General features: G+C 40.2%; 1 protein-coding gene across 3 annotated transcripts in view; it reads right to left on the bottom strand.

Annotated features, from left to right (window-relative positions):
* SEL1L2 (SEL1L2 adaptor subunit of ERAD E3 ligase) overlaps positions 1-12,961 on the bottom strand; it is a 57,642-nt gene extending 44,681 nt beyond the window's left edge. For 2 of the 3 annotated variants that reach the window (XM_040248283.1, XM_040248284.1), the window contains exons 1-2: positions 12,897-12,961; positions 7,855-8,017 (exon numbers count right to left, since the gene is read on the bottom strand). In XM_040248283.1, coding sequence (XP_040104217.1) covers positions 7,855-8,017; positions 12,897-12,946 — 213 coding nt within the window. In that variant the 5' untranslated portion in view covers positions 12,947-12,961. The remainder of the gene's footprint in view (positions 1-7,854; positions 8,018-12,896) is intronic. The other variant, XM_040248282.1, reaches the window with a different exon arrangement.
* Positions 12,962-13,486: the final 525 nt, after the last annotated feature.

Below are 13,486 nucleotides of genomic sequence, written 5' to 3'. Positions count from 1 at the left end.
AGCAATGCCCTACTCTTTTCTCAGAAACTCCCTATTTTCCTCATAGAAAACTACTTTTAATTATTTTGGCTGTTTTCTGCTGATAATTACCATCACTAGGACTCCTGATAAATTGCTACTACTTGCTGCTAATTTATATATTTCACACATTTAGCTATAGATTTGCTACATGATAGATAATAATTTAGGTCTTCTACATGACTTTCTTCTTTTTTCTTTTTGCTCCTCTTCTCAACAGAGTCGTAATATTATTTTTGTCAGAATAATTGTAATAGTCTGTTTTGGTGTTTTTAATATTTTCAAGCTTCTGCTCATTTGTAAGTTTATCTTTCCTACCACCATTTTAGAGGTTCATTCCACACTCTTATGCATATCATTGATAATACACCTTTCTTTCCATAAGTTCAGTGCAGTCGCTCAGTCATGTCCGACTTCTTGCGACCCTATGGACTGCAGCACGTCAGGCCTCCCTGTCCATCACCAACTCCCAGAGCTTGCTAAAACTCATGTCCATTGAGTCAGTGATGCCATCCAACCATCTCATCCTCTGTCAGCCCTTTCTCCTGCCTTCAATCTTTCCAAGCATCAGGGTCTTTTCCAGTGTGTCAGTTCTTTCATCAGGTGCCCAAAGGATTGGAGTTTTAGCTTTAGCATCAGTCCTTCCAATGAATATTCAGGACTAATCTCCTTTAGGATGGACTGGCTTGAGCTCCTTGCAGTCCAAGGAACTCTCAAGAGTCTTCTCCAACACCACAGTTCAAAAGCATCAGTTCTTTGGCACTCAGCTTTCTTTATAGTCTGACTCTCACATCCATACATGACTACTGGAAAAACCATAGCTTTGACTAAACAGACCTTTGTTGGCAAAGTAATGCCTCTGCCCTTTAATATGCTGTCTAGGTTGATCATAACTTTTCTTCCAAGGAGTAAATGTCTTTTAATTTCATGGCCACAGTCACCATCTGCAGTGATTTTGGAGCCCCCAAAATAAAGTCTGCCACTGTTTCCAATGTTTCCCCATCTATTTGCCATGAAGTGATGGGACTGGATGCCATGATCTTGATTTTCTGAATGTTGAGTTTTAAGCCAACTTTTTCACTCTCCTCTTTCACTTCCATCAAGAGCCTCTTTGGTTCTTCTTCGCTTTCTGCCAAAAGGGTGGTGTCATCTGCATATCTGAGGTTATTGATATTTCTCCCAGCAATCTTGATTCCAGCTTGTGCTTCATCCAGCCCTGCGTTTTGCATGACACACTCTGCATATAAGTTAAATAAGCAGGGTGACAATTTACAGCCTTGATGTACTCTTTTCCCGATTTGGAACCAGTCTGTTGTTCCATGTCCAGTTCTAACTGTTGCTTCTTGACCTGCATACAGATTTCTCAGGAGACAGGTCGGGTGGTCTGGTATTCCCACAAGAATTTTCCACAGTTTGTTGTGATCCACACAGTCTAAGGCTTTGGCATAGTCAATGAAGCAGAAATAGATGTTTTTCTGGAACTCTCTCACTTTTTCAATGATCCAACAGATGTTGGCAATTTGATCTCTGGTTCCTCTGCCTTTTCTAAATCCAACCTGAACATCTGGAAGTTCATGGCTCACATACTATTGAAGCCTGGCTTGGAGAATTTTGAGCATTACTTTACTAGCGTGTGAGATGAGTGCAATTGTGTGGTAATTTGAGCATTCTTTGGCATTGCCTTTCTTGGGGTTAGAATGAAAACTGACCTTTTCCAGTCCTGTGGCCACTGCTGAGTTTTCCCAATTTGCTGGCATATTGAGTGCAGCACTTTCACAGCATCCTCTTTTAGGATTCTTTTTGGATTTCTTTTCATGCTTCATATTAAGAACAATTTGATATTAGACACAGGAGGGCATGGCAACTCACTCTAGTGTTCTTGCCTGGAGAATCCCATGGACAGAAGAGCCTGGCAGTCTACAGTTCATAGCATCTAAAAGGGTAGGACACTACTGAAGCGACTTAGCTCGCACGCATGCACTCAGCTTAATAGCTGATGGAATATTTGAAGAGCACAAGGTCATAGGCAGTGTCCTGTGGTGGACTGCCAGAAAATTTTTCACCTTGGCATCAATCCATTAGTCTATACTCTTTATTTACTATTATCAAAGCCCACATTTCTACTTTTTCATCTAGTTTATGGTAACATAATCCAAGACTTTGTTAGATGTCTTCCTAAAATCAGGATACAACAAGGTCTGATAATTTCATCAAAACAGAATATGAATAATTTCTTAAACATTTTGTTATAATTTCAAGGACAAAAAACTATGTTACTTTTTAAACTAGGAAACTGACTGCAGAGAGTTCAATTCCTAAAAGCATAATAGCTCTAACATGTGGTTTATAATTTGTAATCTACTTAATTCATAAGCTAAAAAAAATTATTATACCATCAGTTTCTCTTTAGTCTCAAAGGTTCCATTTTGGGGAAAGTTGATCATAAAGGCTGTTATTACAAATGAAAGGCTGGAATCCTGGTACTCCTCTAACCTCTATAGTTATATTTAAAATGGTTAAATTGGCTCCTTGCAAAAATATGTTTAGCCAATGTTATTGGCAAAATAATTTATTTTTTCTTGCAGCTCTTAGCAATTTTTGACTCTGCTCAATTTAGAATCTTGTGTATGTAGAAACTTTGATAGAACACAAATATACTGACCTTTGTATAAGAAAGTGAAGATACTGTTCTACTTAGTTGATCATGTATTTTAAGATACTTTCACCAACACTGAATCATTTTGTGCAGAGCCTAGCACGCTTTTTGGCCTGATCCTCTTGGAGAAAATTGTGAGTTCGGGAGGTTGTGGATTGTGTGGGAGTTAATTTCTCTCCTATGACTGTGGCGAGGGGGGAGGGTGCTTTATCTGTATAATGCTCAGACTATAAAGTAAGGAACTAAAACCATGACTTTTGAAGCCTCAAATAATCAACTCAAAGAGCACGCTTCTTTCTTTAGCAGAAAAATAACAATGAGTGATTTTGAATTATTTCTCTGGAGGGCTCCACTTTTTTTTTTTCACTCTTTAAAACATGCCAGGTACTCGTGGAAGACAAAAGATGTCATGGGCTATCATGTAGTAAATATGCCAATTATAGTCAAGGTTGTCCTATTTCTTTACAGCTGGGCATTGTCACCTAAAACTTTACAGTAATAAGTTTTTGGTCTTCAGTATTTTCTGAGATGAGGCTGAGGTGCAATGAGATGGATTATAGAATGATTAAATCTTAACCTAGAAAAAAAAAAATGCTGTAAGTTGAAGAGAAGCTACGCTATAGTGATGACATCAATGGTGGTTTTAAAAGGTCAAACTCTGCAAATTAGATTTGTTTATAAGACTCTGAACTAAACCACTATGCTGTGTTATAGTAGCTGGGATTTAAAGAGTTAAGTGTAGAGGATATTTTAATCAATTTCAAAGTAAATTACTCAGGTTCCATATTAACATTTAAACATTAACATTAACATTTAAAAATTAAATATTCCTTTTACTTTTTATATAAGAAATTAAAAGAGAAAAAAGATCAAGCATTTAATTATAGTAATTATTTTACGAGTCTTGAAAGCATCTGTGGTCATTCTTTTTAGATTAAATTGCAAGCCAAACAAAAATGTGAATCAACCCTGATGAAAAACTCAGTTCCTTTTTGTACCCTTAATACAAAAAGATGATTTACATCAAAAAGAAATGCTCTACATAGGTAGTCCTAGAATTATCAAAATGATTATTTAATACTAAAATGATTTTTTTTCAGTTGTAGCACAGTGCTAATAATCATTACCATGATTCAATTAATTTTAAGGTGATACAGTGTGAATGATCCATTTCTTGATTCTTAAAGCAAAGGAGGTTTAGGCCCTACCTTCTTGTTTGGCAAATTAACAAACAAATTTTTGTATTAAAATGGTTCATCAATATCAAGAAAAGAGTGAGCCTTTCTAATCCTGAATTTCTGCTTCCTAAATGAGAATCAGAGAAATAAAAAACACCTAACTACTGCTAGCTGGTATAGTATAATATCTTATAAGATCCTCTATTTTTATTTTTGCTTGCTCTTTCTTCAGTTTTCACCATTTTCATGAAGACTAATTCATGAATAGTTTTTTTCAGAAGATACAGTTGTCTTGAAAATCAGTTCAATGAACTCTGTTCACAATCTTAATTGCTTCTATTGCCCTTATTGGGATTTCTTTCAGTTTATTTGGATTTTTGTCAGATGAACCATTCAAGGTGCATGAAAAGAAATAATTATGCCTCTTTCCCTCCATCAGCTTCCCTTTTAAATATAGCTTGAAGCTGCCTTTCTCCCCCTATGCCCTCGATGCCACTTTATAATCTGAATTCACATCTTTCTCGCTTTCTTTTTTAAACCAGGGCTCTACGGGCCCGCTGGTGCCTGGCTTCTCCCATCTATCCCCCTTCAGCATTTCTAGCTGCCCTTGACCTCTCCCCCAGAGACAGGTGTCTTTGTTCTCTCTTTACCTCTGTCCCTCTCACTGTCCTCTGCTGTCATTCTCAGTACACAGTTCAGCTTCTTCAGCCACATTTCTGTTGCTGCATTGTCCCCACAGTTCCCAGCAATGTTTCCTGTATCAACCTGGCACAAACAGCTTGAGAGGAAAGGTGGTTACCTGGCCAGTCCTGTTAGAGAACTGTGATCAATATGGCATGTGGCCAGCCTGGTCCCAGAAACCAGTCATCGAACAAAGCAACATTTGTACCACAGAATATTTTTAACCGTGCTTTGTACAAGGAGATAAATCAACTGCACAAGGACTTGCTGTTGGAAACAGATTTTCCTGTAGTGATGACTGGGATAAAAGTTAAAATTCCAGACTAGAATCCAGCATCCATTAGAATAGAATCCAGCTGTAGCACTGGATCAGGGTGTCCTCTAGGCCCCCTGCCCATCCAGATAACACTTTGGCTCAATATCATGGGAGCTAAAGTGAGGAAGGGGAGTCCGAGAGAAGAATAAGAGTGTTCAACTTGTCAGGGAGAGCACAAGAGGAGCTTGGGGCAGAGACTTTTTCCAATCAGTATCGCAGCACTTCAACAGTGTGGCTGAATTTTGCATATCAGGTTAACGTTGGCCTTTCAGGTGAAACATTTGTCCTCATCCACGTTTTGCTTTCTTGCCCTCCTTGTCTGTGGTCCATGCCACAGAACCATGCTACCTAGAGTATGTGGAGTAAAACTCTGATGTCAGCTCTCAGTCCATATGTTTAATGTACCAATTATGTTAATTTGGGATTTCTTTTCTGGGAGTAGTGTTTTCACCTTGCATCAGATATGTCATTCAAGTTCAGACAAATCCTTCATGTTGCCTATATCCAGTATTCTAGACTGAGTGTAAGTATTCCTTCATCCTTAAAGCCTTTTCTACCTGCCCCAGGCAAAGCCCATCAGATACTTTTCTGAGCCTAAAGCACTTTATACCTTAACTCTAGTCCACCTAAACTGTGCTGCAATTATTTGTTTATATTTAAGATTGGCCCATAAGGACTTTGACCTATTAATTTTTTCTTCCCATCAACAAGATTGTGTGTGGCACATAGTAAATGTCCAAGAAACAACTGTTGACTTAATTAACATACCCACTGACAAAGCACATGTGCACTAGTTCATTACCTAGGGGTTAGGTGACATTATTTGTAGTGGTGGACATGATGAGAACATTTGGTCTGTTTTGGAACTTTATATTTTTGATTAAGTAAATATGGGATATATTCACAGGCAAAGAGATCTATTTGGATTGGCCAAAAAGTCTGTTCATAAGAGCTTATGGAAAAACCCAAATGAACTTTTTGACCAACTCAATATGATATATTATTAAGTGAATCAAGAGCTGATTAGGAAACAGTAATTAAAGTATGTTTCATTTTTGTAAAAAACATTCTACAAAGTTATAGAAAAAATTCTAGAAGGATAATAGAATAATAATAATAATAATATATATATTTTTCTGGTGAATGATTATGAAGTTCCAGGTATAGATTTAAGTGCCTTCACACACTGTTTTAATCCTCACAACTTTGTTAATTCATTCATCATGAATTAATTCACTATTCAGCTATATTTTTTTCTGTCCCAGGCATCGCACTATATTTTTAGAGATACAGTAGTGAACCAAATAAACACAATACCCAGTGTTTCATCATTATCCTAACTCTACAGATGAAAATTAGGGACGTTGCCCCACCCATCAGAGTTCCTCTGGTCCAACTTCTGGTTCAAATGAATGCACAGTCTCACAAGAGGTTACAGGCAGACGTCTGCTCAGGCGGATGTAGCACAGGAACCAGAGTTTGCCAGAGGGCAGCATCAGCCTCCTTTCGGTAGGAGTCCTTGTAGCTGGTCACACAGTCCTCCAGCAGCCCTCATCTTTAGTGCTTCAGATGACAGACCAGACTCAAGGAGGTGAGATCTACACTGGGAGTGTGGCAGCCGCCCTGACATAAAAGCCTCATTCCCTGTGTAAGAACTCCATAGGCGTAGTCAGTCCATATTGCCCAGGGTCCCTGTACGTAGAGTTCATGAGAGTTTCTCCCAAGGTAGTTTACCAAGCAGAGGTCATTTCAAAGATAAGTAATACTACCTGGAAACATAGAGAACATTTTATTCCTATCATATCACCAGGGAAACAGAAGTAGACGGTGAACCAAATGTCAATTTCTCACACAGACGGGGAAAGGGTTTTGTTAAGTAGAAAGTAATAGAGTGGATTTGAAGTTAACTCTGTCTGATTCCAAAGCTTAGCTTCTACATTTACTTGATGGGAAAAAAAAAAAAAATCTCTGGGAAGAAAGCTTTTAGGTAATTTTTACTCTCCTCCTCAAACTTTCTGAATTCACAGGGTTTTTTTTTTTTTTTATTGTAATCAGCATAAATTTCATTTGTAATCAGAAAGAAATGTTTTCATTAAGAAGACCAAGAACATGAAAACATACTTTTGCTACACTAAGTACAAGCAGCCAGAAACAAAACAATGCATGAGCTTCCTCTGTGATGATGGCGCTGTAAAAAGGGAAAGAAGCCAAACAGAAACACAAAGTGGTCCTGACAAGCAGTGCAGTCAGGATGGCTGGCTTATGAGAGGCTTTTTTTGTTTTGTTTTCATTGTTTTCCAGATTTTCTATGAAATGCTTATGTTATTCTGGGAATAGAATGAAATATTGGTTGGTTGGTTAGTCACTAAGTCATGTCCCACTTTTGTGACCCCATGGACTGTAGCCCACAAAGCTCCTCTGTCTCCGGGATTTCCCAGGCCAAGAATATTGGGGTGGGTTGCCACTTCCTTCTCCAGAGGCTCTTCCTGACCCAGGGATCACACCTGTGCCTCCTGCGCTGCAGGCAGATTCTTTACTGCTGAGCTACCAAGAAAGCCCCATAAAATGAAACACACATTAAAATAGAAAAGCAAATTTATATAGCTTGTAAAATATTTAAACCAGGTAAAAACCAGGCAAACATCATCCTAAACAAATAGATTTAGTTCCATATTTCTTTGCATAGGTAAATACAGTGTATTTTTTATAAAATTTAACTATTTAGGGGCTTAGAGTTCTCACATTATTTTAAAACACACACGTGGACATGGAAGATGGGAAGGGGGATTAGAGAGCAGCTCTGTTCCATTCCTGAAAGTCATTCAGGAGCTAGAAGGACTTGCCCCAGGTTCCTGCCTTGTGTCCTGATGGAACATTTAGGGCATTACAGTAACTTTCCTAGGCCTGGGCTTGTGCAGCAGAGGCTCAACTCCTCTCACATGTTATTTGTCTATAGTTATTTCAGGAGGTAGCTATTTAAGATTTAATTTTCTCTCAAAACTCACGTTTTGGGCTTTATATGATCCTTCCTTAGCCAAGGACTCATATAATTGGATAGCTGCTGTAATGTTTTGCATGCCAAAATTTCCAAATAGCAAAGCATCAGCCATTTTCTCCATAGCTTTCAAGTTTCCCAGATCAGCTGCTTTGGCAAAGAATATGTAGGCTCTGTTTCAAGAATATGAAGTTAGAAGTGTGAGTATCAAAAATGAAAATTTCTGCTCCTCCTTCATTCTGCTTCTAACAAGAAGGACCCAGTTGACATTGCTACTAACACTACAGTTTAACTATATAGTCCATTACATCTCTATACCAGAAGATTCTTATCAGCCCTAAGTCAGTCTAAGACTATAATTTCAAATATATCTGACAAATAATGAAGCTGCTGAAAAGGAGAAATATGTAAGCTATATCATCCATGCTTCAAGCTTATAGACCAAGTGGAGTGAAAAACTGGGGCATTTGTCCTAAAATAGTAAACCTTCCTACAGTAAATCCCATTACTTATGAGTATTTGATTTATAAAATGAATTCTGAACAATATAATTAAAATCAGTTTTAAGAAATCAAAACTGCAATGTCACACCTAAGAAGTTCTCATGATTGAGCACAACTGTCCCTTTACATTCCAAAATAATTTTCTGAAGCAGAGCATATTCTTTAGCACAACCAGACTCTGGAAAAACAATAACGAAACAAAACCGTAATGATTTTTAGGGCTTTAGAGTCTGACTGACTGGGTTAAAATCTACCATTAATTAGTTTGAGAGCTTCAGGCAAGTTACTTAACTTCTCTGTGGCTCTGTCATCTATAAAATTGGATAATAATAGCATCTACTTTATGGGGCTGCTGGGAAGATTCAATGAGATAATCCATGTGAAGTTCTTGGCATACTGCCTGATATAGAGTAAGCCCTCAATAAATTCAGCTATAATTATTATTAAGACTATTGCATAGAAAGTTTTATGGCATGGTAATTGGTCTCCTATAATTTGTGGGTAAATCACATAAAGTTACTGATTATAAATATAGACACCAGAGGATTGCCTCGCAGTATATTTTATGAGTCCTGGTCAGAAGTCACCCAGACCTGATCTGTGTAACAAGTAGTGATGGAGAGCCTTGCAAGGTCAAAACTTGTGTTGGAGACAGAGTGCTCTGAGGATTTATTTTTATTCTTATCACTTCCCCTTTGGTAGCAGTAAGATCACAAAGCATTAACCTCTGCCTGTGACCTTGACTCAAATACAGGAATAAACACACAAATCTACCATAGCTACAAATTCAGAAGGATTAGGAGATTCAGCTTTATACACTCCTACCCATGCTGATGTTAAAATAAGTTGCTCATGGTCAAAGGCTGGAGCCAAATAGAACAGGCCAGAAGGGCCAAGAAAGAGAGATATCCAGGTAAGCATTAGAGTCCCGGATGGTAAACAGAGAGTAGATAACAGTGGAACCAAAAGAAGCCAGGAGATCTAGCAAAAAAATAGCTGTGGTTAAATCAAGTGTAAGTTCTGGGGGCCAGAAAGCAAATAATAAGAGAGAAGCTTTCAAAGGTCAGTGAATGCACGGGTCTGGCATCACAGGAAAGGTATGGCACCAAGTACAGATTCCCCGGAGCTCTTCTGTCACCTGGCTTGTTGCTGCAACAACACAGTCTGCTGGGACTAGAAGGGCACCAACATGGTCCAGAGCAGAGAAACCTGAGATGGACTGCAAGGGCCAGGAGTACATGTAGTTGCTGGTCCCAAGAGGCAGCAAACATCTGCAAAACCAGTCCCTCCAGGTGGCTTTGAGTCTGAGGGAGGAGGGGTACCTCTGTCCCCTATCAGGGCAGTCCAAGCTGATATGTGGAATACCAGAAGCTGGACCCAGGGTAGGATAAAAGTCATGGCAAATTAGGTGGGATTAAGATCTGGACTGCAATCCCCACGAGGGAAAAAGTAGGAAAAACTGGGAAGGAGGAGTAGGTCCACAAAAGAAAGTTCAGTTAGGTGTCTGGATTGTCTCTAGAGGATTTGGTGTTGGATGCTTGGGGGGCTACTGGGGTAAGGGGAGGCTAAATGCATCTCTAGGACATATAAGATTGGAGAAGGAAATGGCAACCCACTCCAGTATTCTTGCCTGAAGAATCCCAGGGACAGAGGAGCCTAGTGGGCTGCTGCCTATGGGGTCGCACAGAGTCGGATACGACTGAAGCAACTTAGCAGAAGCAGCAGGACATGTCAGAAGCTTATCTCCAAACCTTCTTCGCTGATAAGTAATTCTTAACGACAGTTAACCTTGGATATCATGGAGGCTTCTCAACTCTTTCAGACAAGTTTGTGTTTCCCTGACATATGCTTGTTTAACACCTGTACTTCTAAAACCACGAGCTTGTTCAACAATTTTTCTTGCATACATACGAAGAGACTGAACAAATGAATTAGCCCAAGATGTGGGTGTGGATGAGGCAAAAGGACTAGCAGCACCTGTGACTTATGCTACCCTCAGTGAGGAGTGGTGAGGCAAGGAGCAGGCAGGGCACAGGATGAAGAGTAGCAAAATGACTCCCCTTTGGTCTGGGGGTGTAGCCTTTTCTCTTCCCTGACCAGAATCTTAGAGATGGCTAAGTTGGCTGTAAAGCAGACAATCCTGAACACTGAAGGAGTTTCACACATCTTGCCCACAAACTCCTGGGGTCTCTGGTTATGAAGAGATTTGTTTTCTGTTCTCTGCTGCTGCCAACCTAGAACAGTCAGCAGACTCAGGTTTATGTACACTCTTACGTATCTGTGCTGCTGCACACATAAGCTGTTCTTCTGGGATTCTTGGGCAAGGACTGGAGCAGGATAGGTTGGGAAAGAGTAACCTGAGATTGAGTGACACCATGTAGGCATGAAGGTTCCTGCACTGCTTAAAGGCCCTGCAGTGAAGGGCTGGGTTTCTCCCCATCCTTTAAGTCAAAAAAGGAATGCACCTATCAAGGTTAAGCAGAACCTTCTAAGAGTGATGTTGTCCCATCAGGCTGAATCTAGGAGTCCCTTGGACTTAATGGGGCCCCTCACCTTGGGTTCACCTGCTAGGTTGAATCTCGGGACAAGCCCTTCCCAGAATGCCACTGTTCTCTCATCCTGCTAGGCTGGGCTCAGGATTCCCTGTCCTTACTCATCTGCTCAGTGGCACCCAAATGAGCTGACTTCCCTCTAAGGCTGGATCGTATTTTTGGAGCTTGGTTTAACTCCATCATCATCATGAGAGTCCCCAGGGACACTTAGCATGAGGCTTGAGTTTTTGCTGAGGATGGTTTCTTTTACTCTTATTCAGTTCAGTTCAGTTCAGTCGCTCAGTCGTGTCCGACTCTTTGCGACCCCACAGCATGCCAGGCCTCCCTGTCCATCACCAACTCCTGGAGTTCACTCAGACTCACGTCCATCGAGTCAGTGATGCCATCCAACCATCTCATCCTCTGTCATCCCCTTCTCCTCCTGCCCCCAATCCCTCCCAGCATCAGAGTCTTTTCCAATGATTCAACTCTTCGCATAAGGTGGCTAAATTACTGGAGTTTCAGCTTTAGCATCATTCCTTCCAAAGAAATCCCAGGGCTGATCTTCAGAATGGACTGGTTGGATCTCTTTGCAGTCCAAGGGACTCTCAAGAGTCTTCTCCAACACCACAGTTCAAAAGCATCAATTCTTTGGTGCTCAGTCTTAAGTGCTTCTAATTTAACTTTCCCTAGAGAGAGGATCAAATCCCTTACTTCTTTTTTCTTGTCACTTTGGAAAAATCAAATCTTTTTGACCTTCTATTTCCTCCTCCATAATCTGGGGATAATAATTTATGTTTTACAATATCATTTGTGAACAATGAAGAATATCCCACAAGTCACACGAAGAAGGAGCTTGAAAAATGGAAGTTGTGATGTTGTGATAAGCAGGTTCATACTTAATCCCCCCACCCTATCCTCTACACTCCTACGATCGTCTCAGAGGCTTTGAGCTTTAGGAAAGAATTCATGGACTCTGCAGCTGCCCTGACTCAGGCTGGCTACCCCAGCTCTGGGAAGGATCCCATAGGGCTGGTATGCCTAATCCGCATGAAAACAAAAGAAACAGGATTGTTGGAGGTTCAGAGTTTATTCCTTCTATTAAGGTTCAAGACACACTTGACTTCTCTTCCACACCTTCCACTTACCAGTTAAAGGACTAGAAATAAAAATGACAAACACTTATCTCCTTATTACTGTGTGTCGGACATGGTTCTAAGAGCTAGACTGCATTATCCAGGGCACAAAGGGGTTAAGTAACCTTCTCTGTTCCATGGCCAGGAAACAGTAGAGCCAGGGTTCGAATCCAAGGTTGTCACTAGAGACTTGATAGGACTTTAGGTTGTGCCTCTACTCCTGGGGATGGGGGGTAAAGATAGTTCTGCCTCCATTTAGACAGAGCAGACAAGTGAAATGAGAAATGGTGGACGTGGTGTGAGACCACATGGCCTCTGCTTGATCACCTCTCAGCTGTGGATTTGTCATCACCTCCCTTTACCATCCTCGCATCTCTGTCCCCAAAGTTTCAAACGGGGTAAAAATGGAACTCTTCTTAACTTATAATTCTGTTCTGGGGATAAAATGGCATCACGTACATGAAAGTGTTCTGAAAACCATAAAGCGAGGCACAAAAGCTGTTAGGCAGCATAAAGCATTCTAAAACAACAACTACTCCAGTTCAAACAATACATATTTTTTTCAAATAGTACATATTTTGTTTCACTTGAGTCAATTAAAGCCAAAACAATACTTTTGCTTGAATGCTTAGATCAGTGCCTTTATTCTGCATTTCACTTAATGTGTAAGGACTGCGGTTTCATATATAAGGTCTTCCACATGTTTAGGCTGATAATTTTTAGGATTCTTTAAACACCATTTGATCCTTTTAAAAACAAAAGTTTATAGGCAAATAAGCTTATTTGTTATACCAATAAGCTTTTAATGACAAATTAGATTTTGGATTGCTCTCTTTTCTCAACCTGGAAATTGCACTTGGCTTGAGTGCTGGGTGGACTTACTCTGCTTTTTGTTTCTGGCTTTTAGACTGCTGGAGGATCTTGATGCCCATCTTAAAAAGCTGGTCTCCTTCATCCGTGAAATTGTTCTTTGCTTGGTTTTCTACTGTATGTGAACAAACAAGGAAAAATAACATTATTTTGTGTTTTACATTTTAAAAATAATGTGCTGGCTTATTATTTTGGGGTTTGCTCTCCTTATTTTTTAGCCTCTGCAGTTCAAGATCACCCTACCTTTGGCTAGATGGTAGAAGCTGTCTACGAAAGTATTCTCTTCCTCTCTTTTGTGAAAGGGGCTTGGAGGATGGAGGAGAGAGATGGATGTTTCTGATGATAGGAGGGAGAGAGATGTCCCCAGTCTGAAAAAGGGGTGCAAAGCCCTGCAAGCAGAAGACAGGAAGCAAGGCCTCCGAGGGAAGCAGTGGCTTGGTATACCCTGCTCTCTGGGCCTTAGATACCGGGCTTTTCAGTGCTCAGATCTCTTGTCTGAACCAGAAGATATCATGGGCAGTGTGTACTCAGGATTGGAGGAGAGACGCTCTCTCATCCTCCCCAGAGTCTTTCTAAGACCTTTCTAGCCTGACTGAGAACTG

The sequence above is a fragment of the Oryx dammah genome, unplaced genomic scaffold, assembly GCF_014754425.2.
Source record: "Oryx dammah isolate SB20612 unplaced genomic scaffold, SCBI_Odam_1.1 HiC_scaffold_10, whole genome shotgun sequence".
In the NCBI taxonomy this organism is placed as follows: Eukaryota; Metazoa; Chordata; class Mammalia; order Artiodactyla; family Bovidae; genus Oryx; species Oryx dammah.
Note: the sequence above shows the minus strand (reverse complement) of the source record. Positions and strands in the feature narration are given on the sequence as shown.